Source organism: Macaca fascicularis, chromosome 6 (genome assembly GCF_037993035.2).
Source record: "Macaca fascicularis isolate 582-1 chromosome 6, T2T-MFA8v1.1".
NCBI lineage: Eukaryota > Metazoa > Chordata > Mammalia > Primates > Cercopithecidae > Macaca > Macaca fascicularis.
The window spans coordinates 145,859,488-145,886,961 of record NC_088380.1 but is presented as its reverse complement, the minus strand read 5'-3'; the positions used below and the strand labels follow the sequence as shown (position 1 = coordinate 145,886,961).

General features: G+C 50.4%; 3 protein-coding genes and 1 long non-coding RNA gene across 18 annotated transcripts in view; 2 read left to right on the top strand and 2 right to left on the bottom strand.

Moving 5' to 3' along the window:
• The first annotated feature begins 419 nt into the window (after positions 1-419).
• MZB1 (marginal zone B and B1 cell specific protein) lies at positions 420-2,718 on the top strand. Its single transcript, XM_005557925.4, has 4 exons — positions 420-650; positions 1,704-1,828; positions 2,155-2,265; positions 2,365-2,718. Exons 1-4 carry the CDS (start codon positions 477-479, stop codon positions 2,519-2,521), a joined length of 567 nt encoding a protein of 188 aa, XP_005557982.1. The 5' UTR covers positions 420-476; the 3' UTR covers positions 2,522-2,718.
• Positions 2,719-3,438: 720 nt separating this feature from the next.
• On the bottom strand, positions 3,439-8,526 carry LOC123574140 (uncharacterized). Its single transcript, XR_006699065.2, has 3 exons — positions 8,299-8,526; positions 8,081-8,185; positions 3,439-3,621 (listed from the first exon to the last, which is right to left on the bottom strand). It is a non-coding gene; the product is annotated as an uncharacterized lncRNA (long non-coding RNA).
• SLC23A1 (solute carrier family 23 member 1) lies at positions 7,289-27,408 on the top strand. 15 transcript variants are annotated; one of them, XM_065546836.2, is made up of 15 exons: positions 7,289-7,376; positions 7,991-8,104; positions 8,546-8,703; positions 9,704-9,792; positions 9,961-10,028; positions 10,201-10,382; positions 10,514-10,634; positions 10,755-10,911; positions 11,233-11,380; positions 11,905-12,010; positions 12,238-12,367; positions 12,474-12,617; positions 13,108-13,203; positions 18,625-18,891; positions 26,868-27,408. In XM_065546836.2, exons 1-14 carry the CDS (start codon positions 7,341-7,343, stop codon positions 18,870-18,872), a joined length of 1,797 nt encoding a protein of 598 aa, XP_065402908.1. In that variant the 5' UTR covers positions 7,289-7,340; the 3' UTR covers positions 18,873-18,891; positions 26,868-27,408. The 15 variants fall into 15 exon arrangements, 9 of the variants coding, with proteins under 9 accessions (XP_065402908.1, XP_045250874.1, XP_045250876.1 ...); XM_045394939.3 differs by lacking the exon at positions 26,868-27,408 and adding an exon at positions 24,395-24,831; XR_012414150.1 differs by lacking the exon at positions 26,868-27,408 and having other exon boundaries at positions 13,108-13,648; positions 18,625-18,776.
• Positions 21,976-27,474, bottom strand: part of PAIP2 (poly(A) binding protein interacting protein 2) — a 29,179-nt gene continuing 23,680 nt past the window's right edge. Inside the window, exons 3-4 of the mRNA XM_045394944.2 lie at positions 27,241-27,420; positions 21,976-22,984 (exon numbers count right to left, since the gene is read on the bottom strand). Of these exons, the coding sequence (XP_045250879.1) occupies positions 22,928-22,984; positions 27,241-27,420 (237 nt within the window). The 3' untranslated portion in view covers positions 21,976-22,927. The remainder of the gene's footprint in view (positions 22,985-27,240; positions 27,421-27,474) is intronic.

The window sequence follows — 27,474 nt, the reverse complement described above, 5'->3', positions numbered from 1 at the left end:
CCCTCTAGCTATGTGGCCTTGGATTTGTCACCTCTCTCTGAGCCTTTGTGTCGGAAAAGGCAGAATAAACATGACAGTCTTATTTCTCAGAAAGGTCAATGAAAAAAGATGACGGTAGCCAACCAACTGTTCCCACAAGGTACTCAGCAGAGTGCCTACCACTTAGCCAGATCACAGGATGTGGGAGGTATGGGCCCCTGTGTGTTCCTGCCCAGGCCCAGCCCCTTTCCTTGCCTCATTGCTCCCTATCTGTGAAATGGAGCTGAGATGGCTGGAGCCAGGGTCCAGCTAGAGGACATGCCCACGTGGCATCTTCAGGGCCCTGGAGGAGGGAGTGGGAGGAGGATGGGAGGGGTGAGGTGTCAGTTCCCCATTGGTCTAGGCCAGGTGTTCTGCGGCAGTCCCCACACCACACAAGCACACACACATCTGCACCTCAGCCACATCCTACACTTGCTGAACTGGCTCCTGGGGCCATGAGGCTGTCACTGCCACTGCTGCTGCTGCTGGGAGCCTGGGCCATCCCAGGGGGCCTCGGGGACAGGGCCCCACTCACAGCCACAGCCCCACAACTGGACGATGAGGAGATGTACTCAGCCCACATGCCCGCTCACCTGCGTTGTGATGCCTGCAGAGCTGTGGCTTACCAGGTGAGTCCTTCACTCACACCCCTTCTCAAGCCAGACCCCTCCATCCACCTCACATTCTACCACCAGCCTTTGATCCCCAATCCCTACCACTGGGCATCAAGCCACAGATGCAGTCTTTAATTATATTCCATGCCTCAGTTTACCCATCTGCCTGCCCAACAGAGAGCAGACAATCTGGGAGGCCTCTATCGTATCTTGAGACCCCAGGGAATCACTCACTTGTCCTTAGGCTTCTCCCTTTCCAGGCCCATCCTTGGTACTGGACTCCCTCCCCAAACCTGACGGGGCGACTTTGGCTATGTGTACATGGTGCACGTGCACACGTGTGAGCACCTGCACGTGAGTATGCGTGTCTGGGTTCACACACACATCTGCTGAGCATGCCTGCGCACCAGTGTCTCTGTGAGGTGGGGGCCTGGGAGTACTTGTGCTGTTAGTTTTTCTTACCTTGTTCTTGTGGTTTAAAATGGCATATGCTGGCCGGGTGCAGTGGGTCGTGCCTATAATCCCAGCACTTTGGGAGGCTGAGTGGGGCCGATCGCCTGAGCTCAGGGGTTTGAGACCAGCCTGGCCAACATGGTGAAACCCTGTCTCTACCGAAAATACAAAAAATTAGCTGGGTTTGGTGGTGCCCCTGTAGTCCTAGCTACCTGGAGGCTGAGGGAGGAGAGTTGATTGAACCTGAGAGGCGGAGGCTGCAATGAGCTGAGATCACATCCCCGCACTCCAGCCTGGGCGACGGAGGGTGTGAGACTCTAAATAAATAAATAAAAATAAAATGGCACGTGCCACTGGGCAGGTGTGCCCTGGAGGAGGGACCCCAGTGCCCAGGCCTCACCTACCACTTTAGCATTTCTTTCCCATCCCCCACTCCCACCCCAGGGAGCTTTGGGGGCTGGGGGAGGGGCCGTGCAGCAGCCTTACAGGTGCTTCCTGCTCAAACAGCTCTCTTGCCGCCTTATTCTCCCCAGAGACTCTGCTCCTATCCTCCCCACCTCCCCCTAACTGAGCAGCAGTCCTGAGGCCCTGCCTCCCAGTCCCTCCTTGTTCCAGATGTGGCAAAATCTGGCAAAAGCAGAGACCAAACTTCATACCCCAAACTCTGGGGGGCGGAGGGAGCTGAGCGAGTCGGTCTACACGGATGTCCTGGACCGGAGCTGCTCCCGGAACTGGCAGGAGTGAGTTGAAAATCCTGCCCCCACCTCCCTCCTCCAAGGGCAGGCCTGGTGAGTGGAGATTCCCACTCACCTGCTCACACGACACACACTCCACTAGGACCCTGGTCCAAGGAAGGGGCTGGCTGGGATGAAGTCTGGGCTCTGGAGCTGAGAGCAAGTGGGAGAGCAGATGGCCAGCAGACAAGGTCACCTTGTGACCTTGGGCCAAGGGCTTTCCCTCTCTGAATTCCGCAAACACCCAGCATGTCCAGCTTGGTGTGGAGAAGGGTCTCTCCCTGGCTGGGCTCCTGCCAAAGCTGTACTCCTCTCCTCTCCACTGCCACCAGCTATGGAGTTCGAGAAGTGGACCAAGTGAAACGTCTCACAGGCCCAGGACTTAGCGAGGGGCCAGAGCCAAGCATCAGTGTGATGGTCACAGGAGGCCCCTGGCCTACCAGGTGATGCCCGGGGCTTGGGGATAGAATGAAGCTCCTGGAGCCTTGGTTTGCCCCACTGTGGGCTGGGCAGCATCTGAGGCTCCCACTGGGCTCCCCTAGGCTCTCCAGGACATGTTTGCACTACCTGGGGGAGTTTGGAGAAGACCAGATCTATGAAGCCCACCAACAAGGCCAAGGGGCTCTGGAGTCATTGCTGTGCGGGGGACCACAGGGGGCCTGCTCAGAGAAGGTGTCAGCCACAAGAGAAGAGCTCTAGTCCTGGACTCTACCCTCCTCTGAAAGAAGCTGGGGCTTGCTCTGAGGGTCTCCACTCCCATCTGCAGGCAGCCAGGAGGGCAGGAAGACCTTGCTCTGTGCTGCCATCCTGCCTCCTTCCTCCAGCCTCAGGGCCCTGGGGCCTGGGTGGGAGCCAAGGCCTTCTCCTCTGGACTCAAATAAAACCCAGTAACCTCACTTCTTTTCTTTGCAAAAGGTGCTTGGGGGGCTGGGAGTGCAGACATTGGTGTTTCTTCTGATGTCCCTTCTAAGGAAAAAAAAAAAAACAACTCTCAAAATCAATTTTTTTTTTTTTTTTTTTTGAGACAGTCTCTGTCACCCAGGCTGGAGTGCAGTGATCTTGGCTCAATGCAACCTCCACCTCCCAGGTTCAAGAGATTATCCCACCTCAGCCTCCTGAGTGGCTGGGATTACAGGCACCCGCCATCATGCCTGTCTAATTTTTGTATTTTTAGTAGAGACAGGATTTCACCATGTTGGCCAGGCTGGTCTTGAACTCCTGACCTCAGGTGATCCACCCACCTTGCCTCCCAAAGTGCTGGGATTACAGGCATGAGCCACTGAGCCCAGCCTTCAAAATGCTTTTTCTATTCTCTCACTCCACAACAACACAGAAGATGGCTGTGACCAAATGCGTGGGGGCTTTCCCCCACACACCAGACAAGCAGTTCTGCGGCCGACACCAGCTGGGTGCCCTCCAAAATTTAACTCTGGCACTATCTACCTGGAGATAGCATCAGATCCCACAGGCTGAGGACTCAGTCCCCTGTTCTGTCCCCTATTCCTATGCCAGTTCCAACTCCAGGCCTCTGGAGCTTCTGGCCTATTGGCTTCAAGATGAGGTTTCCACAACCCCCTCTTTGAGTTCAACTAATTTGCTAGAGTGGTTCATAGAGCTCAGAGAAACATTTGCCAGTTTATTATAAAGGATGTTACAAAGGATACAGATGAAGAGATGTGTAGGGCAAGGTATGGGGAATGGGCTCGGAGCTTCCATGCCCTTCATGGATGCATCACCAGCCAGGAACCTCCACGTGCTCAGCTATCCAGAAGCTCTCTGAACCCCGTCCTTTTGAGTTTCTGTGGATAATTCATTAGGTAGGCATGATTCATTAAGCCATTGGCCATTGGCGAACAACTTACCCTCCAAGCTGTCTGCTCTCCCTTGGCTGGGGGTGCGGGGTAGGGGGCTGAAATCCTGCCTTGGTCTCTCTGGTAACCTGTCCTGAAGCTACTCTAGGGGCTGCTAGCCATCAGTCAATCATTAGCACACAAGAAGACATCATTTTGGGAATTCTAAGATTTTAGAAATTGTACTCCAGGAAACAAGGTCAAAGACCAAATATATATTTCACAATATTACATCCCTCCTACAGAAGGCCAAATATACATCCCTACAACTTCCAGAGGTAAGAGAGCGCCGTCAATGGCGTAGTGATGTAACCGCCCAAAGGGTTCACCTTGCCCAAGCCTAGACAGAGCTGATTTCTCAAGACCGGGGAATTCAATGAAGAGTAATGAATGCAGAGGTGGCTGTGCAGGAGACCAGAGTTTTACTATTACTCAAATCAGTCCCCTCAAGCATTCGGGGAGCAGAATTTTTTGTTTGTTTGTTTTTGTTTTTGTTTTTTTTTTGAGACAGAGTCTCGCTCGGTCACCCAGGCTGGAGTGCAGTGGCGCGATCTCGGCTCACTGCAAGCTCCGCCTCCTGGGTTTACGCCATTCTCCTGCCTCAGCCTCCCAAGTAGCTGGGACTACAGGCGCCCGCCACCACGCCTGGCTAATTTTTTTTTTGTATTTTAGTAGAGACGGGGTTTCACTGTGTTAGCCAGGATGGTCTCGATCTCCTGACCTCGTGATCTACCCGTCTTGGCCTGCCAAAGTGCTGGGATTACAGGCTTGAGCCACCCCGCCGGGCCAGAGCAGAGTTTTTAAGGACAACTTGATGGATGGCGGGGAAGCCAGTGAGCCAGGAGTGCTGATTGGTCAGGACTGAAATCATAGGAAGTCGAAGCTGTCTCCTTGCCTTGAGTCAGTTCCTCGGTGGGAGCCACAAGTCCCAATGAGGCAATTTATGGATCTGGGTGGTGCCAGCTGATCTATCAAGTGAGGATCTGCAAAGTATCTCAAGCGCTGATTTTAGGAGCAGTTTAGAGAGGGTCAGAATCTTGTAGCCTCCAGCTGCATGACTCCTAAACCACAATTTCTAATCTTGTGGCTAATGTTAGTCCATCCTACAAAGGCACTCTAGTCCTCAGGCAAGAAGGAAGTCTGCTTTGAGAAAGGGCTGTTATTGTCTTTGTTTTAGACTATAAACTAAAAACTAAGTTTCTCCCAAGGTTAGTTCAGCCTACACTCAGGAACGAAGAAGGACAACTTGGAGGTTAGAAGCAAGATGGAACTGATTAAGTTAGATCTCCTTCACTGTCTCAGTCATAATTTTGCAAAGGTGGTTTCAGTGACATCCCAGGTCTTCAGAACCATCATGAGAAAAGAGAACCAAGGAAAACTCGGCACGCAGGCCACCTTGTGGCACACCTACTCCAGCTACTCCATGCTGTCTGCGCCCCTCCCAGAACACACGTCTCACTGGGTCTACACCTAATGGCTGTTCATTTTCCACACTCTGCCTTTACCCCAGCTGGTATGGATGGGCCCTGGATTTCTGACCAGCCAGATTCAACATTTTGGTTCTCAGTCCTGCTTTCCCCAGAAATTCTTCTGGCTGAGCCTTTTCCTTAGTAAAGGAGCCCTGGACCCCACCTAGGTCTGGGAACTGGAGATCGGTGGCACCAGAACTTTCAGTTTCCTTTGTGAGTGTCTCTGATCTGGCCAAGCCCTGGGAGAGAGACAGAACATTCTAACCCCCATTTTTAGAAATATTTTTATTTTACACAAGAGCCACGTGTAGGAAGACAATCTAATCCCCCTTTGACAGATGCAGAAACCAAAACTTAGACAACAGAAGAGGTTCAGGCCAAGTCCCAGGCTGAGTCGTAGCAGGGCTGGGAGGGGATTCAGACTTAGGGGACTGGGGAGGCCAGCTGCTGGGGAAATGGAGGTGCCCGGGGCAGGCCCTGGCCACTCCAGCTTCCCCGGGAGCTGCGCTCAGCCCCCTCCATCCTTCACCTGTTCCAGGACTTGCCTGAAGCCCCACCTTCCCTGGCCTTCCCTCAGGAGAGAACCCCCAAACACCAGGAGGAAAGCCCAAGAAACCCACTAAGCTGTCAGTAGGACAGGGTGTGGAGCCGGGCCCCCGGGACATGGACGTGTGTTTTTCTGTGGGGTGATTAGAGAGGCTGCATCAGTTCTGGTGTGTGGGCCCCTTCGTGCTACTGTGGATCTGGGACCTTGTTCTCCACCTTGTTCTTTATGTGTATTGTGTGGTTTGGGTTGAATTGAGTGTCCATGGACCCCTGTCTGCAAGGGGTGGGGCTTGGTATCCACAGCCCCCTGGGGAGTTCTGGGAGGAGGGGGTGGAGAGGAAAGTGCTGGGGAGTTGCAGAGGCTTCAAACTGGTCCAGCAACTTGGGAAATTGGGAGTAGGAGCCAAGAGGGAGAGGAGAGGACAAGTGGATGGACAGAGGAACAGTGTGGACACCGGCAGGCAGGCGGACTCAGTGCTGTGGCATGAACCTGCTGTCCAGTTGGAGAGTGGTGCTGCCCCTTGGCCCTGCGGGCAGGGCCTGGCCATGGGCACAGCCACCCAGAAGTAGGTAGGCCCTAGAGTGCTGGGGCTGGGGCAGCCCAGAGGGAACAGAATGGGGACCTCAGGCCTAGCCCTCACCAGCTGAGGAGCCTGAGCTCTTAGGGCCCCTCCCCATGTCCCCCCTGCCATCCTCAGGCCCTGCTGGGCTGGGCCTGCCAGGAGGGGAGAGAGTTTGGGCATAGGACTGCCTTCCTGGGCTGGGTGATGGGCAGTCACACCGGGCTTGGTGTATAGAAAGGCCCCATGCTCCATCTGATGCTCTTGCTATCTTTAAATTCTTTATACTTTTGGAATAAAGGCTTCACATTCTCACTTTGCACTGGGTCCCACAAATTATGTGACTGGGAGGGAAAGGGATCTGTGTCCTGACACAGGGTGCAGGCCAGGCTGGGCCAGCCTAGGCAGCTCCATCTGCAGAGGCCCATCTGCTGCCTGCCTCAGGGACCCTGAGGGGTGCAGGTGGTGGGGGCAAGGCAGCTCAGACCAACCTGAATTTTAGGATTGGTTTCTGCAACCTTGCTATCTGCATGGCTTGGGTCAAATCACATCTACTGAATCTGTTTCCTTTGCTGTTAAAGGGGTTAATACTGCCCAGCACAGGGGTTACTTGAGACAGTGCAAATCCATGTTTCTTGGCACAAGGCCATTCCTTAATAACGAGAATGACTATGATGATGATGATAATGATGAACTGGTTATTAATAAATGGGGAAGGGCCTCATACAGGGGGTTACATAATAAGTGCCTGTTTCCACTCCCTCTTTCTCCCCTCACCTGGGGCTTGGTAAACTTCTGGTCCTCACCCCCTCGACTCTGGCCCTCTCTTGGGAAACAAGAACAGGTCCAGCACCCAGGTGCAGATGTGGGCAGGGAAGGGCACATGTGGCAGAGGCTTAGGTGGCTTTTACTGCCCTAGTGAGAGTTAATACATTACCTCTGCCCAGGCCCCCCTTTCGCAATCCGGAGCTGGGCATCTGGTTACAGATTTACTTCGAACAATGCCTGATATGTGGAGTAAAGTCCTCCTCCTTGGCCTTTGTAAAGTCCTCCCCTCTTCTCCTCAGGAACTGCTCAAACCTGTGCCCCAAAGATGAGGGCCCACGAGGACCCCGAGGGCCCAACACAGGTGCTGGGGGCTGGGGGTGGGGGCTAGGTGGGGGCGGGGGGCGGTGGGGGGCTGGAGGGCCTGTGCAGGCCTTCTCCCGGGAGGCCAGAGATAAACATTCTGATGAACTTGATAAAGAGTGACTGTCCTAAACTGAATGTGGCAACTGGGGGATGGGTGGGGGTGGGGGTCAAGAAGCCTGCAGCTTTGGGACTGGCTGACTCTAGGTTGGGGTTCAGGAGAGGCCTAACCTCCCCGCCAGTGACACCCCAAAGATCTCCAGGGGGCAGAGGTGGGACCGGATTGGACTTGTCCACAGTCTCGAGCCCTCTTGGCCCCCTCTCCTGTGGTCCCCAGACCTCTGACTTAGGGGTCCATTTCCCTGGCTAAAATGACAGGTCCTGAGGGCTCTAGAAGCCGGCACAAAAGACTCATCCCTGTGGGAAGCAATGTGAAGTGGGAGACAACTGTGGCCAGGCCGAGTGGGAACCGGGTGGATGAACTGTTGGGGAGGGCAGGGACCCCACTCTCAGTTGCTGACAGGCCACTCGGGCTGCCTGATTGTTTTCGGGGCAGAATGGATTTTGCCTGTCCCCATCACTCCACCCTAAGCTACTTATCTCTGCTGCCCCTAGCATGAATCCCCCAGGGACCCTCCGACCCCCCTACCCACAGAGCCTAAGTTTGACATGTTGTACAAGATCGAGGACGTGCCGCCTTGGTACCTGTGCATCCTGCTGGGCTTCCAGGTGGGTCCCCCAGGGCCTCCCTGCCCTCACTCTGCACACTCCGCGGTGACTCCAGCCTGTCCCTGGCCAGCAGGGAGTATCCTGGGTAACAAGAAGAAAAACCTGAGGTCAGCACATGGCTGTCAGCAGGCAGGGGTGGGGAAGAGACTGAGTCCTGAAAGAGGAGGAACTCCCTGGGGACGTGTGACACTTGCCAGGTGGAGTGTTGGTGACAGGGTGCAGAGCCAACTCCATGGAAGCCACAGGAATAACTTGGGTGGAAATTAGTGACCCCCAGAGTGGTCAGCAGTAGCTCTCTGGGAATCCCTTGTGGGGACTGCCTCTCCTGGGCAGGCAGCCAGGTCAAGGCCTGCTGAGGCAGGCATGAGGACACTAGGCTGTCCCCTCTCCCTGGAGCTCTAGGGTCCTGCCTCATGCACTCTGCTCTCTCCCTCCGCCCAGCACTACCTGACATGCTTCAGTGGCACCATCGCCGTGCCCTTCCTGCTGGCTGAGGCGCTGTGTGTGGGCCACGACCAGCACATGGTTAGTCAGCTCATCGGCACCATCTTCACATGCGTGGGCATCACCACTCTCATCCAGACCACCCTGGGCATCCGGTGAGCGGCCCAGTTCCCCCTCCCCCCCCACTGTGATCCACACAGCAGGAGCAGGTGGGCTCCCAGAGGACACCGGTGAGACAAAAAAGCCACTATCTGCCTCCAACTGCTTCTCCTATCCCAGGCCAGCCTTAGAGCTGGGCAGCACAGCCCTGACCCTGGGAACCTTGATCTAGGCACACTCAAAAACCAAGCATCTGCAAGTTTAAGGGAAGGGAATTAAGGGAAGGGAATGTACCCTCGCTGGCTCTCCCCATTTTTTTTTTTTTTTTTTTTTTTGAGACAGAGTTTCACTCTTGTTGCCTAGGCTGGAGTGCAGTGGCATAATCTTGGCTCACCACAACCTCCACCTCCTAGGTTCAAGCGATTCTTCTACCTCAGCCTCCCGAGTAACTGGGATTACAGGCACGCACCACCACGCCTGGCTAATTTTGCATTTGTATCCACCCGCCTTGGCCTTCCAAAGTGCTGGGATTACAGGCGTGAACCACCAAGCCTGGCCAGCTCTCCGCTCTTAAGCCCCATTCTGAATACTGCCCAAATGGCAGCCCTGAGCTGGCTCCCAGGGCCGGTGCCAGCCTCTTCAACAGCCCACCCTCCCAGGGCCCCACGCTCCCGAGTGCACAGCCCTAGGCCTGGGTGGCATTTGAGCTGTTTGAGCGGTGGCGGGCAGGGGAAGATTGTGAGAGAAATCTGGATGTGGGAACTGAGCTGTCCACTTCCGGGCAGGTGGTCCCTCCTAACAGTGCAGGACCTGGTGATGGGAAGGAAAGGGGGCAGATTTTGAGTTGGGGGCTCCATTTGTTTTCTTCCTTGGGCAGCCAAAATGTTACAGTTGGTCTTCCCTGGGGCCTCAGCGACTTTCATCTGCCCTTATTCCTCGTGTCTCTGTCATTCTCTCTGTGCTCTCCTTTCCTGATCTCTCCCCATGTCTATATCCCTCCTCCCCCCCCATCTATATCCTTCCTCCCCACCCTGTTGCTCTGTGCCTCTCCTTCAGGCTGCCGCTGTTTCAGGCCAGTGCCTTTGCATTTCTGGTTCCAGCCAAAGCCATACTGGCTCTGGAGAGATGGAAATGCCCCTCGGAAGGTGGGTACACTTCTGGGGTCCACACTGGGGAAAAGGGAAGGCCCAGAGACCTGGAGGTCTGAGCAACTGTCCCGGGTCCAGACACCAGGGTGCAGTCATGGCAGCATCTTCTCTCCCTCTCTTGTCTCTGTACCTGGTCCATGTGTGTGTCCCTGACTCTACCCCCAGAGGAGATCTACGGTAACTGGAGTCTGCCCCTGAATACCTCTCACATCTGGCACCCACGGATACGGGAGGTGGGTTTGCACATAAGGGTAGAAGCTGGGTCCTGAGGAGGGGCTATATGGAAGTGAGGGTGGCCGCTGAGTTTGGGGATTTAAGGAGGTGGTCCAGGAGCTTTGTTCCTGCTAACAGTAGCCAGGTCACAACCTTTACATGGTGACTTACAGCTGATGTTTGCCCTTCCAGGTCCAGGGTGCAATCATGGTGTCCAGCGTGGTGGAGGTGGTGATTGGCCTGCTGGGGCTGCCTGGGGCCCTGCTAAACTACATTGGGCCTCTCACAGTCACCCCCACTGTCTCCCTCATTGGCCTCTCTGTCTTCCAAGCTGCTGGCGACCGAGCTGGCTCCCACTGGGGCATCTCAGCTTGGTGAGCAGGCACCAGGCCTGATCCCTGCCCAGCCCCAGCACCCCACCCTCTTCATGTCCTTCATCCTTCTTCCCGGATCCTGGCCCCAGCCTGGCCTCCCGTCCACTTCCTGATTGTGCCTCTGCCCCCAGCTCCATTCTCCTGATCATCCTCTTCTCCCAGTACCTGCGCAACCTCACCTTCCTGCTGCCTGTCTACCGCTGGGGCAAGGGCCTCACTCTTCTTCGCATCCAGATCTTCAAAATGTTTCCTGTGAGGACCTGGCAGGCGGCTGGGGCTGGGACTATGGCCAGGGCTTGGGCTGAGGTGGGAGCAGGTTAGCCTGGACAGAGACCTCCAGTGCCTTCAGTGCCCCCCACCCTCCTGCTTCAGATCGTGCTGGCCATCATGACCGTGTGGCTGCTCTGCTATGTCCTGACCTTGACAGACGTGCTGCCCACAGACCCGAAAGCCTATGGCTTCCAGGCACGAACCGATGCCCGTGGTGACATCATGGCTATTGCGCCCTGGATCCGCATCCCCTACCCCTGTGAGCAACATCCCTTGGGCCCCTCTGTCCCCAACTGAGACCACCTATGAGACAATCCTGGTGACCCCAGTCCAGCAGGTGACACGCCTAGCATTAGCCGCACATTTATAGTGTGCCCAGCAGAGCAGTGTTTTACTTAGACAAAGCTTCAGTCCCACTTCCTGGCTCTGAGTGACCCAAATAAGCTCCCACAACTGTATAGCTCCCATCCCAGCCTGAGGTCTCCTTACCTGCTCTTGCTCCTTCCAGCACTGCCCTGTCTATTCCTAACCATCACAGTCTCCTCACTGTAGCCAACCATCCTGTCTCCCTCCGGCACAGGTCAGTGGGGCCTGCCCACAGTGACTGCAGCTGCGGTCCTGGGAATGTTCAGCGCCACTCTGGCAGGCATCATTGAGTCCATTGGAGATTACTACGCCTGTGCGCGCCTGGCTGGTGCGCCACCCCCTCCAGTACATGCTATCAACAGGTAGCCTACCTGCCCTCCTCAGTATCTGATCTCCTCAGGGGTCCTCCAGGAAGCACACACACAGGAACGGGGTGGAGGCCCAGGGGCTAGGCTTAGGCAAGTCGGGAACACGCTCCAGACCTCATTCTCCTTGCTTGTGCGATGGGGGTGCCCTCTTATCACCCCTCTGTGGTTGCTGGGAGTAGCTGAGAAGACGGCGGAGTCCGAGGGGAACCACCATCATTGACAGCCCTCGATGTGCCCGGCTCTGGCTGTGCCTTCTTATGCAATCTGTGAAGCATTTTGTGAGACGGGCACTGGTATTTATCCCAGGAGGAAATTGAAGGCCAGAATTGCCCACAGAATTTAAGTGCCAGGGCACTGGGACTAGCTTTGGAGCCTGAGCACTCTGGCCTGGAGTAAGGAGTGCTACAGCTGTTAGCTGCAGCCCCCACAGCGCCAGAAGACGGCGGACCGCTAAGATGATGGGGAACACAGGCTGGTGCAGAGGCTGGACCGAGCCCCAACTCGCCCTTTCCTTACAGGGGCATCTTCACCGAAGGCATTTGCTGCATCATCGCGGGGCTGTTGGGCACGGGCAACGGGTCCACCTCTTCCAGTCCCAACATTGGCGTCCTGGGGATTACCAAGGTGTCGCGACGAGCCGGAGCCAAGTCCCGATCTAATTCTGTGGGCCGTAGGCCCCGCCCCAACCCCGTCCCCACTTTGGTTTAGCCCCACCCTGTCTTTGAGAGGCCTCGTCCCCGCATCAAGCCCCAGCAAGTTTATGCCTTGCTCTTATAACGGGCCCCGCCCCTGGAACTAACCCCGCCCCAGCCTCGTCCCCTGGTCTAGCTCCTCCGCTGGCTCCCCGGCAGGTGGGCAGCCGGCGCGTGGTGCAGTATGGTGCGGCTATCATGCTGGTCCTGGGCACCATCGGCAAGTTCACGGCCCTCTTCGCCTCGCTCCCTGACCCCATCCTGGGAGGCATGTTCTGCACTCTGTTTGGTGAGTGTCTGGCGCGGGCCACGGGTCGCGGTGCAGGTCACCGAGTGGTGGGACCCACCTGGATTGCGCGTGCGCGACGCCTCCAGTGGTTCTCTTGCGCCCTTAGGCATGATTACAGCTGTGGGGCTGTCCAACCTGCAATTTGTGGACATGAACTCCTCTCGCAACCTCTTCGTGCTCGGATTTTCCATGTTCTTCGGGCTCACGCTGCCCAATTACCTGGAGTCCAACCCTGGAGCCATCAATACAGGTGCCTCCAGCTGTTTACTGTCTCCAAAGGTGGGGTGGGCCCAAAACTTTGAGCACAGCCCCCTCCCTCAAAGGCTCCACACAGCTACAGCCACAAATCCTATCCAACTCTGGGTGTCAATCAGCAGCTGAGAGCCTGGGTCACAGCTGTCCTTTACTAAGACACTTCCTGTGGACAGATATTGACTTTACATGTGCTTATTTTTCAAAACAGCTCCATAGATCTATTTATCTATATTTATCATTTGTCCATTATCATTTCAACTTTCCAGATGAGCAACATGAGGCTCAGAGAGGCTCAGTGATTTGTCCCAGGTGAACAACTAGCAACTGGCAGAATTGGGATTTGAACCCAGAGATAGGAAAGACAGAGATAGGTTTGAGACAGGGCTTTGTACTGTTCCTTTGCCATGGCTGCACAAGAGGAAGTCCCTCAACTCTGCTCTCCGAATTGGGCCATGACACCCATTGGCCCTTGGCCTATTCCACAGGCATTCTTGAAGTGGATCAGATTCTGACTGTGCTGCTGACCACGGAGATGTTTGTGGGCGGGTGCCTTGCTTTCATACTTGACAACACAGTGCCAGGTATGGTTCAGTCCTGGGAGGGGAATGAAGAACTAAGCAGGACTCATGCATTCCAACAGATGGCCTCTAAGCTGGAGCTGTGGCTAGGTACCATGCGATGCAGTCCCTGCAGGGAGCATCAGGAACAGATGGGCTGGCGGAGTTCTCACTGGCTGGAGGGAGAGAATGAGGCACAGACATGCCTCAGAAGTCTTGAAGAGGATTGGGCCAGGAGAGTCACTGCTGGGTCCTGTGAATCCTTTCCTTTCCATTTGTTCCATTTCTTTCTTTTTTTCTTTTTCTTTTCTTTTTTTTTTTTTTGAGATGGAGTCTCACCCTGTCACCCAGGCTGGAGTGCAGTGGTACAATCTCAGTTTACTGCAACCTCCACCTCTGGGGTTCAAGTAATTCTCCTGCCTCAGCCTCCCGAGTACCTGGGACTACAGGTGCCTGCCACCATGCCCAGGTAATTTTCATATTTTTAGTAGAGACAGGGTTTCACCGTGTTAGCCAGGATGGTCTCGATCTCCTGACCTCGTGATCCACCCGTCTCGGCCTCCCAAAGTGCTGGGATTACAGGCTTGAGCCACCGCGCCCGGCCCTCTCCATTTCTTAATAGCCACTGGGCTAAGGGATGTCTTTGCTTTTTCAGAGTAGGACAGAGATAAATGCAGCATCAGTTTGTTGGCAAAATCCATCCACTCCAAATATGTCAGCAGCCTGCCACAATGGCGACTAGAAGAGCCACTAACATTTCCCTTTGGTACCAGAGCTTTTTGCAAAGATTGTGGAGGATACTTTGTGGGGCCCACATAAAGGTGCCAGTAAATATATAAAATAAATGTCATCAGGTGCTCTGATAACAAACAGTTAACATTTACCAAACATCTACTATAGGTCAGGCAGAGCTAAGTGTCTTACTTCATCCTCAAAAACCACAGTCATAAAGTCACAAAATTAAAACATCGAAGCCAGGTGTGGTGGCTCATGCCTGTAATCCCATCACTTTGGGAGGCTGAGGTGGGCAGATCACGAGGTCAGGAGTTCGAGACCACCTAGCCAACATGGTAAAACCCTGTCTCTACTAAAAATGTAAAAATTAGCTGGGTGTGGTGGTGGGTGCCTGTAATCCCAGCTACTCAGGAGGCTGAGGCAGGAAAATTGCTTGAACCTGGTAGGCAAAGGTTGAGTGAGCCGAGATCGTGCCATTGCACTCTAGCCTGGGTGACAGGGTGAGACTCCATCCCAAAAAAAAAAAAAAAAAAAAAAAAAAAAAAAAAAAAAAATTAAAACATCGCAAATCTGGGATATATATTTTAATTGAGACAGGGTCTCGGACTATCACCCAGACCAGAGTGCAGTGGCGCAATCATAGCTCACTACAGCCTCAAACTCCTGGGCTTAAGTGACCCTCCTGCCTCAGCCTCCCAAGTAATTGGGATTACCAATGCACAGGTGCATGCCACCATGCCCGGCTAATTTTTGAATTTTTTGTAGAGATGGGGTCTCACTTTATTGCCAAGATTGGTTTCGAACTCCTGGGCTCAAGTGATCCTCCCATCTCAGCCTCCCAAAGTACTGGGATTATAGGTGTGAGCCACACCTGGCCTCTATTTTTTTTTTTTCTTTTTTTTGAGACGGAGTCTTGCTCTTGTCACCCAGGCTGGAGCACAATGGCATGATCTCAGCTCACTGCCACCTCCACCTCCTGAGCTCAAGCGATTCTCTTGTCTCAGCCTCCCAAGTAGCTGGGATTACAGGCGCACACCACCATGCCCAGCTAATTTTTGTATTTTTAGTAGAGACAGGCTTTCACCACGTTGGCCAGGGTAGTTTCAAACTCCTGACCTCAGGTGATCCGCCCACCTTGGCCTCCCAAATCCTAGTCACCTCGGCTAGGATTACAGGCATGAGCCACCACAGCTGGCCTCTATTTTTAAATTGAGATGGGGGTCTATGTTGCCCAGGCTAGAGTGCAGTGGTTATTCACAGGTGTGATCATAGCATACTACAGCCTCAAACTCCTGGACTCAAGCAGTCCTTCTGCCTCAGCCACCTGAGGAGCTGAGAGTACAAGTGCATGCTATATACCATCTCACTAAATCTGGGATTTTTAACAACGTCCATCTGACACAGTCAATAGCCTGTGTCCCATCCAATGCACCATACTGCCTCTGCTGGAGGGCTTCAGGGGACCTGCGCTGCAGGACTGGGGAAGGCTCCATGGAGACGGGAGTTAATGATTGCATCAGTATAGGGACATAAGGGATGGTAGCAGCAAGAAGATGGGCCTCCATCCCCAGTCACTTACCGGCCTGATCACAGCCACAGGTCCTGTCTTCCTCCCTCTGTCTGAAAATCGAAGTGTTTATATTCATATAACATAGGTGTCAGAGGCTGTCTCTGCACAGCTGGTGGTTTGGGTTGGGGAGGACAGAGGAGGGCCAGGGTTCCCCATAGGATTTTAGGCAGAATCAGAGGGTGCTCTTGGTAGCAGCTGTCCCTTCAATGGATGGGTGGGTATTTGAACATGGTACTCACCCCTCCCCATTTAGAGGATGCTAGATTGGGGCTGGAACAGACCATCCTATGGGCCTGAGACAGTCAAGTGGCAGCCTCAGTGCCTAGGGGATATGAGGAGATGGAGAGCATCTGGGTAGGCGTCTGTACATGAAGAGGCTTCTTTGTGACTTGGGTGGCTAGATTAAGCTATCCTTAACGACAGCTGTAGAACCGCTGAGTCCCTTATACCCCACCTTTCAACCCACCTGAGCATCACAACTGTCATCCTGTGTGTCATGCCACATAAGCTCAGCAGTCTTCAGTATACACTGAGGAACCTAAAGCTCAGGGAGGTTAAGTCACTTGCCTAAGGTCACACAATCTGGATTCAAACTAAGGTCTAGCTGGCTCAAAACCCTGTCCTTAACCATGGAATAGCAAAAGCCTTTTCCAGCCCTTAACTTCCTGCTGGGGATGGGTCAATTTGCACTTGCTTTTTTTTTTTTTTTTTTGAGACAGAGTCTCGCTCTGTCACCCAGGTTGGAGCGCAGTGGCGTGATCTTGGCTCCGCTTCCCGGGTTCACGCCATTCTCCTGCCTCAGCCTCCCAAGTAGCTGGGACTACAGGCGCCGGTCACCACGCCTGGCTAATTTTTTGTATTTTTAGTAGAGACAGGGTGTTCTTTGTCTTTACCTATCCATAGCCCAAACTAGAAGGCAGTCTGTTTAGTTCAGCACATGCTGCTAGAGCTTACCAGCTTGGCCCTGAATCAGACACTGAGGAGGATATGCCAAAAAGTGTTAAGTCAGTAACAATTTGTGTAGAGGAGCTCCTGGCACAAGATAGGTGGTAAAACTAGATTTAAGCAAGCAACGAAATCAATGAAGCTGGGCTGGAGTTATTGGGAGGGTTTATCGATGAGGGAGAGTGGGTGAGGCCTAGGAAAAAGGAGGGGGCTTGGACAGTAGAGAAGGCACTGAAGGTTGGGATGTAATGGGCAGGCTGGCTGGTCTGCTAGACAGAGCTCTGGGCTGGCTGCCACGTATGTCTTGGCAGTGGTGCGAGGTAATCAGACACCAGGAACATAGTCCTACACCACACCTACGGCTCATCCCACTCTACTCTGCCCACTGTGTGTGCCCTTTGTACAGCCAAGCCCAATCAAACAGTGTCTCTTCCAGACTGTGTGTGCCCTTTGTAGAGCCAAGCCCAATCAAACAGTGTCTCTTCCAGGTAGTCTTCCCTGGGGACTTCACCTTCCCTCAGTGCCCTCTCCTGTGAGATTTTGGAACATAACTTGGTTTGTGCTACTCATGGGTTTGTTCTCAGCCTGGACGGCCAGCAAGTGGAAATCCCCACTCCTTCTGCTAGATTTATAGTATTTCAGTCTTTGTCGATCCCAGCCCTCTTGTGAAAACCTGAGATCTCATGTGACGCTCCTCCACCTGAGGGAAAATTCCTAGTTGTAAAAATTACTAGCCAGGCGCAGTGGCTCACGCCTATAATCCCAGAACTTTGCGAGGCCAAGGCGGACTGATCACTTGAGGTCAGGAGTTTCAGACCAGCGCCTGGCCAACATGCTGAAACCCCATCTCTATTAAAAATAGAGTAATTAGCCAGGTACGGTGGCTCACACCTGTAATCCCAGCTACTTGGGAGGCTGAAGCTGCATTGAGCCGAGATCAACCCACTGCGCTCCATCCTGGGCAACAGAGCAATACTCTGTCTCAAAAAAAAAAAAAAAAAAAAAAAAAAAATCTGGTGTATCCCTACCTCCATCAAAGATTTTATTTAGCTTGACTTTCTGAAGTTTGTATTATAAAAATGAGTTTTTCACATATGGAATCATAATACGAAATGTTAATACTGATTATAGTGTTTCAAAATATGCCTGCCTTACCCCTAGAACACAATCTGGGCCTGATTTGGTTCCCATGGGCCTAACACACATTACCCACACACTCACAGAGGTTGACAATAATATTTTTGTCCCTTTCTTCATCTTAAAAGTTTGTATAGGCCGGGCATAGTAACTCATGCTTATAATGCCAGCACTTTTGGGAGGCCAAGCCGGGTGGATCACAAGGTCAGGAGTTCAAGACCAGCCTGACCAACATAGTGACATCCCGTCTCTACTAAAAATACAAAAATTAGCTGGGCGTGGTGGTGCATGCCTGTAGTCCCAGCTACTAAGGAGGCTGAGGCAGGGTAATCGCTTGAACCCGGGAGGAGGAGCTTGCAGTGAGCCGAGATCGCGCAAATGCACTCCAGCCTGGGGAACAGAGCAAGACTCTCTCTCAAAAAAATAAATAAATAAATAAAATAAAAATTTGTACAATGGTGTCTATACACCTCCCAGGGGTATGTTTTGAAGAAACAATATAATGAAATTAAAGCACTTAGCACACAGCCTGGCACACTGTAGTTATACAATAAATACTAATTATAACTAGTATCCTTTAGTGTTCCTTAGAGCTCTGGCCAAATTAGCTCAGAAACCATAGATTCAGCCACTTTTTTTTTTTTTTTGAGACGGAGTCTCGCTCTGTCGCCCAGGCTGGAGTGCAGTGGCGCAATCTCGGCTCACTGCAAGCTCCGCCTCCCGGGTTCACGCCCTTCTCCTGCCTCAGCCTCCCGAGTAGCTGGGACTACAGGCGCCCGCCCCTGCGCCCGGCTAATTTTTTTTTTCTATTTTTAGTAGAGACGGGGTTTCACCATGGTCTCGATCTCCTGACCTTGTGATCCGCCCACCTCGGCCTCCCAAAGTGCTGGGATTACAGGCGTGAGCCACCACGCCCGGCGATTCAGCCACTTTTTAGGACCAAATGATAGTTAAGAAAGATACTTGATTCCAGAAGTCTGCCTTAGGAGTGCGTTACGGAAAGTGGGGGCGGCTGACGGTTGCTGGCCTTGGTAAATGATCCCACTGTCCTCTTCCAGGGAGCCCAGAGGAGCGTGGTCTGATACAGTGGAAAGCTGGGGCTCATGCCAACAGTGACACGTCTTCCAGCCTCAAGAGCTACGATTTCCCCATTGGGATGGGCATAGTAAAAAGAATTGCCTTTCTGAAATACATTCCTATCTGTCCAGTCTTCAAAGGATTTTCTTCAAGTTCAAAAGATGAGTTTGCAATTCCAGAAGACACTCCAGAAAATATAGAAACTGCATCTGTGTGCACCAAGGTCTGAAAAATGACTTCCAGGAAAGGTAGGATGTGTCTATGGTTTTTGTGGGAGGGCTGAATAATCAAAACATTCTTGGCCGGGTGCAGTGGCTCATGCCTGTAATCTCAGCACTTTGGGAGGCCGAGGCGGGCGGATCACGAGGTCAGGAGATTGAGACCATCCTGGCTAACACAGTGAAACACCGTCTCTACTAAAAATACAAAAAAAAATTAGCTGGGCGTGGTGGCGGGCGCCTGTAGTCCCAGCGACTCGGGAGGCTGAGGCGGGAGAATGGCGTGAACCCGGGAGAGGGAGCTTGCAGTGAGCCAATATCGTGCCATTGCACTCCAGCCTGGGCGACAGAGCAAGACTCCATCTCAAAAACAAAACAAAACAAAACAAAACAAAACAAAAAAATTCTTACGCTTTAACCAAAGAGAAACCAAACTACTCAGTTATCTTTCCTGTAAACTGTTTGAATGTCCTCAAAGAGAAGGTGAGCTGGGTAAAAAGTAAATATACGGATTTTGGGTGGAATTCCTTTACCATTTCATAGTAAGAGCAGAACTTCCCAACTAGTGTGGGCCACTAAGAGGCTACAAGTATGCTGAAATGCAGATCCTCTAGCCTTCCAGACACCTGGGCAGAATTTGGGCCAATTAGAGTCTTTGAGCTAAGAACCCCAGCCATGGGCAGCCTCATTCTTCAGTATGCTAGACAAGTATCACTTTGATATGCGACATGGAAAATGCTGAGAAATACAGCACAAGAACAGGAAAAATCTTCTCATATACACTGCTTTGTTTCAATAACGTCATAAAATTAAAACCACCTAAAACAGGATGCCTTTATCCTAAAAGAACACCTGTACAAGCCCTAATGAAGTGATCCTTTGTCCTTAGGGCTTCAAAATGCATGGGCAGCCGATGCTCGGAAACCTTCCATCACTATATGTAATGCAGATGCCTGGCTCTCTACTAAACACTGAAGTGGGTTCAATGTGCACATTCCCCCAGACAGACAAGAAAAGTTCCCAAAAAGAGAGGTTAGCCTAGATGACTCCTTAATAGTAAAAATAACAACACTTAAAACAGGGCTTTCTATGTCTTAAGTGCTTACATATATTAACTACTCACATAATCCAGAGACAGTTATTACTGCCATTTTAGAGATGTGGAAAGGAAGGTACAGAGAGGTTAAGTGACATGCCCACGATCACAGGATTCACATCCAGGAAGTCTGGTTAGAGCCCCCACCCCCCCGCCTTTTATTTTTTTTGAGACAGAGTCTTGTTCTGTGGCCCAGGCTGGAGTGCAGTGGCGCCTTCTTGGCTCACTGCAACCTCCATCTCCTGGGTTCAAGCAATTCTCTTGCCTCAGCCTCCTGAGTAGCTGGGATTACAGCTGCGTACCACCACGCCCAGCTAATTTTTGTATTTTTAGTAGAGACAGGGTTTCACCATGTTGGCCAGGCTGGTCTCAAACTCCTGACCTCAAATGATTCACCTGCCTTGGCCTCCCAAAGTGCTGGGATTACAGGTTTGAGCCACTGTGCCCAACCTAGAGCCCCCTTTTCTTTTTTTCCCAACAAAAGCCACATTCGAGAATTTTTACTCTTACCGGCGATCACCTGAGGTCAGGAGTTCGAGTCCAGCCTGGCCAACGTGGCAAAACCCCATCTCTACTAAAAAAATACAAAAATTAGCCAGGCGTGGTGGTAGGCGCCTGTAATCCCCAGCTACTCCAGAGCCTGAGGCAGGAGAATCGATTGAACCCAGGAGGCAGAGGTTGCATTGAACCGAGATTGCACGACTGCACTCCAGCCTGGGTGAAAGAGTGAGACTCTGTCTCAAAAATGAAAGAAAGAAAGAAAAGAAAGAAAAGAAAGAAAAGAAAGAAAAGAAAGAAAGAAAGAAAGAAAGAAAAAGAAAGAAAGGAAGGAAAGAAAGGAAAGAAAGGAAAGAAAGGAAAGAAAGGAAAGGAAAGAAAGGAAAGAAAGGAAAGAAAGGAAAGAAAGGAAAGAAAGGAAAGAAAGGAAAGAAAGAAAAGAAAGAAAGAAAGAAAGGCTGGGTGTGGTGGCTCACGCCTGTAATCCCAGCACTCTGGGAGGCCAAGGCAGGTGGTTAACCTGAACTCAGTAGTTCAAGACCAGCCTGGCTAACATGGTGAAACTTGGTCTCTACTGAAAATACAAAAATTAGCCAGGTGTGGTGGCAGACACCTGTAATCCTAGCTATTTGGGAGGCTGAAGCAGGAGAATCATTTGAACCTGGGAGGTGAAGGTTGCAGTGAGCTGAGATCACGCCACTATACTCCAGGCTGGGCAATAGAGCAAGACTGGCCGGGCGCGGTGGCTCAAGCCTGTAATCCCAGCACTTTGGGAGGCCGAGACGGGCGGATCACGAGGTCAGCAGATCGAGACCATCCTGGCTAACCCAGTGAAACCCCGTCTCTACTAAAAAATACAAAAAACTAGCCAGGCGAGGTGGCGGGCGCCTGTAGTCCCAGCTACTCGGGAGGCTGAGGCAGGAGAATGGCGTGGACCCGGGAGGCGGAGCTTGCAGTGAGCTGAGATCCGGCCACTGCACTCCAGCCTGGGTGACAGAGCGAGACTCCGTCTCAAAAAAAAAAAAAATAGAGCAAGACTTCGTCTCCAAAAACCAACCAACCAACCAACCAACCACACACTGGGGTACACGTGACCACACCAAAGAACCTCCCCCCACTCCCAGAAGAATGTGAGTCAGAACTGTCTATATGGCTTTCTTAATCTTTTTCAACCTAACAAGCTCAAGAAAAGCCCTTGTGAAGAACAAAAAACAATAGAGGTTCTATTAGAGTAAGGTCACCATCATATTGGTCAGCCATAAAGTTTGTTACATGACTATCTAGGATTCCACTGACACTGAAGTCTGAGGTGATTAAGAAGCAAGGAGGGGCAATGGGGTTATTCTATTGCTGTATTCTGGACAGATACTTGCGTAACAACATACCTGTTAGTTAGAATCTAACAAAGCCTGAAATCTTAGCATATTTTGCCAGCAAGATTGTCCTGAGGCACTGGGCCCATACTCAAGTGAGTAACACCACTACAGTACATTCTAGCACCAATAAACACAACCATCTGCTCAGTTCTACTATTATTTATTTTTTTAAATATTTTTGAAAAAATATAATTTTTTTACAATATTTTCAACTTAAACGCTATTCACACTGAACACGTATGGCAGCTTAACCTACCCAAATATGAAGTTTAAGAAGCCAAAACTGTTCTAGCTTTGTTAAAAGAAAAGTTGTGCTGCAGACTCTTGTGATGGTTAACAAAGCAAGGAAAAGCACCACTCAAATCATAATGTTACAGTAACTTTGTTCAGCTGGATTATGGGTTGGCATTGGTCATATGTTAGACTCTATACAGGCATAGCTATGATGCAATGAATCCCTTAGAAGTTACAATTCTCAAATTACATACTTCCTCAGATGTAACATTATAACTCAGTATTTCTAACACAATAATGTACCAGAAAAGCCTGGAATGGCACTCATCTGCTGACTACCTTGTAGCCTCAGTAATATGACATACTCGTCTATAACAAATTATCTCTGACTAATAGACCTTCAGAAAATGGAGATTCTTTTTGATGGGGACATAATCAAATTTAAGTCTGAGAAAGATGCTTAACAGTAGGAACTCAAATTAAATTTACTGATTTTAAAGTTTAGACATTAACAAGTGTTAGTTAACCCTAAGGGACCAGTTTAGCCTCAAAAAAAGACAATTTAGTAAGGTTTAGGTCTTTTAATTTGGTGCTTGTTCACAACTTGACTGGTGCTTCTTTCCTTGCTGTCTTCACATCAAGCCATGGGGCCAATTCTATTTTCAGTAAGTGTTTGACAGCTTTTTACTTAATAACAGTCTCAGCACTTTTATTAAGCATGCAGGACTAACAAAAACTTTGGCAATGCATAAGTGTAACACAGTGACGAGAGAGCTTTTACAATTAAGTCTTCTAATACTGCCTTCACAGTGTGGAAATTGTGCTACATCCACCAAAAGAGGGCCCCGTCTACTCAAATATTTCAGTACTTCACCCCAGGAACAAACTCCTTTGCATTTGGATTCAGATTGCTCTTGACCTGGAAAATAAGCACATAAAAAAGCAAGTTCATTAACATAGTTTCAGGTACTAATTCAACCTAGATCCTCATGCAAAAACATCTTCCAAACAAAAAAGACAAAAGGGCTGGGTGTGGCGGCTCACGCCTGTAATTCCAGCACTTTGGGAGGCCAAGAGGCGGATCACGAGGCCAGAATCAAGACCATCCTGGCTAACACGGTGAAACCCCATCTTTATTAAAAATACAAAAAATTAGCTGGGCATGGTGGCGAGTGCCTATAGTCCCAGCTACTTGGGAGGCTAAGGCAGGAGAATGGCGTGAACCCAGGAGGCGGAGCTTGCAGTGAGCCGAGATCGCGCCACTGCACTCCAGCCTGGGCAAGAGTGAGACTCTGTCTCAAAAAAAAAAAAAAAAAAAAGACAAAAGAACTCAGTCTGTAAGACTATACGTAACCCCAAAAAAACCCAAAAAGGAGGAACCAGATGTAAGCTATACATCATATCAAATTACATCAATTTTTTCTTTTTTCTTTTTTTTGTGACGGAGTCTTGCTCTGTAGCCCAGGCTGGAGTGCAGTGGCATGATCTAGGCTCACTGCAACCTCTGCCACCTGGGTTCAAGTGATTCTCCTGCCTCAGCCTCCCGAGTAGGTGGGACTACAGGCACGTGCCACCACACCCAGCTAATTTTTTGTATTTTTAGTAGAGATGGGGTTTCACTGTGTTAGCCAGGATGGTATTGATCTCCTGACCTCATGATCTGCCTGCCTCGGCCTCCCAAAATGCTGGGATTATAGGCATGAACACCGTGCCGGGCCTAAATTACATCAATTTTCTAAAGAGAAAGTAGGAACTGAAATTCAGTTTGCTTAAGTGTAACCAGAAATCCAGTAACTTCACATAAATTAAAGGAATAGCACTGAACAAGGAATTCTGTTAATCAAACTATGGTATGTAGCTTTCTTTAAAGACTAAACACCAAGGAAACATGTTAAACAAGTGTTGAAATTATGATTAAAGTAACTGGGGAATTGTTGATGGATTAATTTTACTTTAGAATCCTCGCTAAAAATGTGGAGTTGTAAGGCCGGGCGCGGTGGCTCAAGCCTGTAATCCCAGCACTTTGGGAGACCGAGGCGGGCGGATCACGAGGTCAGGAGATCGAGACCATCCTGGCTAACACGGTGAAACCCCGTCTCTACTAAAAATACAAAAAACTAGCCGGGCGCGGTGGCGGGCGCCTGTAGTCCCAGCTACTCGGGAGGCTGAGGCAGGAGAATGGCGTAAGCCCGGGAGGCGGAGCTTGCAGTGAGCTGAGATCCGGCCACTGCACTCCAGCCTGGGTGACAGAGCAAGACTCCGTCTCAAAAAAAAAAAAAAAAAAATGTGGAGTTGTTTTTCTACAATTGCCGTCTTCTAATTCCCACAGGAAGCATGGTATACAACAGGAAAAGAAAATGACATGGGGAACCAGAAGACCTAAGTCTGAAATCCCAGCCCTGCCCCTAACTAACTTCTATGTAAACTCAGATAAGTCATCTTTCTCTGGGATTCAATTTTTTGCATCAATTAAAAAAAAAAACGCCGTGGGTGGGGGGAGATAGGCCAAAGTCTGAGTCTTAGAGACTCGTACCAATGTTATGCTATGTCTCTAAATCTTTACTCTCCTAAGCAGACCTGTCAGCATCTAGGAAGAACACCTAGAAATTTTCCTCTGTGGTATTTTAGACTGCAAATTGATAAAAATAAAAAGAAATGAGGACAGGTTCCAGGGCCTGAAATGTAGGTATGCTGGAAGGCTTTTACATTGAATTTGACCCTACATCACTTCAAGACTAATGCATAATATTAAACATGTTGAAGAAATAATTTTAGTTTCGTAATTTATACATAGCAGTTTCTTTGGACAGGATATAGTCTCCATTCCAGCAAGGGAAATAATGTATCTATACTTTAAAAGTATGAAGTTTAAGGAAAAAAAGCAGCATTCCTGTTCTCTTTGAGACAGGGACTCGCTCTGTTGCTCAGACTGGAGGGCAGTGGCACAATCACAGCTCACTGCAGCATCGGCCTCCTGGGCTCAAATGATCCTCTAGCCTCTGCCTCCCGAGTACCTGGGACCACAGGCCGGTGCCACCATACTCAGCTAAGTTAAACTTTTTGTAGAAATAGGGTCTCCCTTTGTTGCCCTGGCTAGTCTCGAACTCCAAAGTGATCCTCTCACTTTGGCCTCCCAAGGTGATGGGATTACAGGCATGAGCCACCATATCCAGGCACAGTGTTCTTAAATGAACTATCTTTCGGAGCGACAGAAGAATAAGAATGAAACAAAGTAGTATCACATAGACTGAGAAGAACAAACCAGCTTCTGTACTATGGAATTATACTGGGTCCTGATTAAAGCTATATATTATGCTCAGCCAAGAGTGTTACTCTGCAGGGTAACTGGGATTATTTACGGTGACTAATGTAGCCATAAGTCATCATACCCCACAGACTATTCAGATCATACGGCTGCTCAAATGGGTTACCATCACTTACTGCAACAAAGGCTATACCACAATGTAAACTTCAGTGCTCTCTACACCATTCCTTAGAAGAATGTTTTCCAAATGCCCAACTCAGGCAGGTTGGCTGTATAATAAATCCTCTGTAATCCTTTTAAAAAATTAACATGCTCAGACAACTGAGCATGTTGGGATGCAAGTAAAGAACTGGTTTTTGTATTTAATGCTTCATAGGTAATTACAGTGTACAGATTAGTTCAGTGGACCCAGCCAGTTCTCACTAGTGCTGATGTTTAGTTGTAACAATTTTCCCCTCTTCCCCAATTTTTCTTTTCTTTTTTTTTTTTTGAGAAGTCTCACTCTGTCTCCCAGGCTGGAGTGCAACAACGCCATCCTGGCTCACTGCAACCTCCACTCCCCGGATTCATGCGATTCTCCTGCCTTAGCCTCCCGAGTAGCTGGGATTACAGGCATGTGCCACCAGGCCCAGCTAATTTTTGTATTTTTAGTAGAGATGGGGTTTCACCATGTTGGTCAGGCTGGTCTCGAACTCTTGACCTTGTGATCCACGTGCCTCAGCCTCCCAAAGTGTTGGGATTACAGGCATGAGCCACTGAGCCCAGCCAAAATAAGATTAAAGAGCAAAACTTCTCCATCGAGCTACTTTTGTATAGGCAAGTAACGTGATAATATTGTGTGTGTTTTTAAATTATTAATTCTTTAGGACATTTAAGTACCCTAGGGCAACATCAGGACTAAAAGCAGGGGCTAGAAGTCCATTTAAGACTAGCTCCACAGTGTTGCCAGAAGTGATTCCATGTCATGAGACTCTGCTTCCATCGTAAAAAGCAGCACAATTTCTTTTTCCTTTTTTTTTTTTTTTTTGTGAGACAGAGTCTTACTCTGTCACCCAGGCTGGAGTGTAGTGGCACGATCTCGGATCACTGCAACCTCTGCCTTCCAGGTTGAAGCAATTCTCCTGCCTCAGCCTCCCAAGTCGCTGGAACTACAGGTGCCTGCCACCATGTCCAGCTAATTTTTGTATTTTTTTTTTCTTTTTGAGTCAAGAGTCACTCTGTTGCCCAGGCTGGAGTGCAATGGTGCAATCTCCACTCACTGCAACCTCCGCCTCCCAGGTTCAAGTAATTCTCCTGCCTCAGCCTCCTGAGTAGCTGAAATTACAGGCATGCACCACCAACCCAGCTAATTTTTGTATTTTTAGTAGAGATGGGGTTTCACTATGTTGGCCAGGCTGGTCTTGAACTCCCAACCTCAGGTGATCCACCCACCTCGGCCTCCCAAAGTGCTGGGATTAAAGGCATGAGCCACCATGCCCAGCCAATTTTTATATTATTTATTTATTTTTTTTAATGGAGTTTCGCTCTTGTTGCCCAGGCTGGAGTGCAATGGTACGACCTCGGCTCACCGCAACTTCCATCTGCCAGGTTCAAGAGATTCTCCTGCCTCAGCCTCTTGAGTAGCTGGGATCACAGGCATGTGCTACCATGCCCGGCTAATTTTGCATTTTTAGTAGAGATGGGGTTTCTCCATGTTGGTCAGGCTGGTCTCAAACTCCTGACCTCAAGTCAACCACTTGCCTCGGCCTCCCAAAGTGCTGGGATTACAGGCGTGAGTCACCACGCCCAGCCAGAAGCAGCACAATTTCTGAAGGGGAAGAAGATGCAGAATTCTTAAATAGATGGGAACTGGCTTTTCCACTTATGCAAAAGTTGCACTAGGTCTTAAAAGATGAAAAATAAGTTTTTACCACAAGATCTTCCAGAGAAGAGCCATCACTGATAACAAGGTCATTAAACTGGTCTTGGATTTGGTCCATAGTTTGTGGGAGATCTCGAGCTGGAATAAACCATTCATGCTCTTCTTCCTCTTCCAGCATTTCTTGGAAACAGCGTTCAATAAATTCTTCTTCCCATAACTCCTCTTCTATCTAGATTTATAATAAAGATAATTTGTAGCACACTTGGTAGATATCACCAGGAAT

Excerpts from the sequence above, each read along its gene's own strand:
- MZB1 (XM_005557925.4), top strand. The coding sequence starts at position 477 with ATGAGGCTGTCACTGCCACTGCTGCTGCTGCTGGGAGCCTGGGCCATC. Across the intron at positions 651-1,703 it reads GCAGAGCTGTGGCTTACCAG|ATGTGGCAAAATCTGGCAAA; the intron begins GTGAGTCCTTCA and ends TCCTTGTTCCAG. Across the intron at positions 1,829-2,154 it reads TGCTCCCGGAACTGGCAGGA|CTATGGAGTTCGAGAAGTGG; the intron begins GTGAGTTGAAAA and ends CACTGCCACCAG.
- SLC23A1 (XM_065546836.2), top strand. The coding sequence starts at position 7,341 with ATGAGGGCCCACGAGGACCCCGAGGGCCCAACACAG. Across the intron at positions 11,381-11,904 it reads CCAGTACATGCTATCAACAG|GGGCATCTTCACCGAAGGCA; the intron begins GTAGCCTACCTG and ends CTTTCCTTACAG. Across the intron at positions 12,368-12,473 it reads CATGTTCTGCACTCTGTTTG|GCATGATTACAGCTGTGGGG; the intron begins GTGAGTGTCTGG and ends TTGCGCCCTTAG.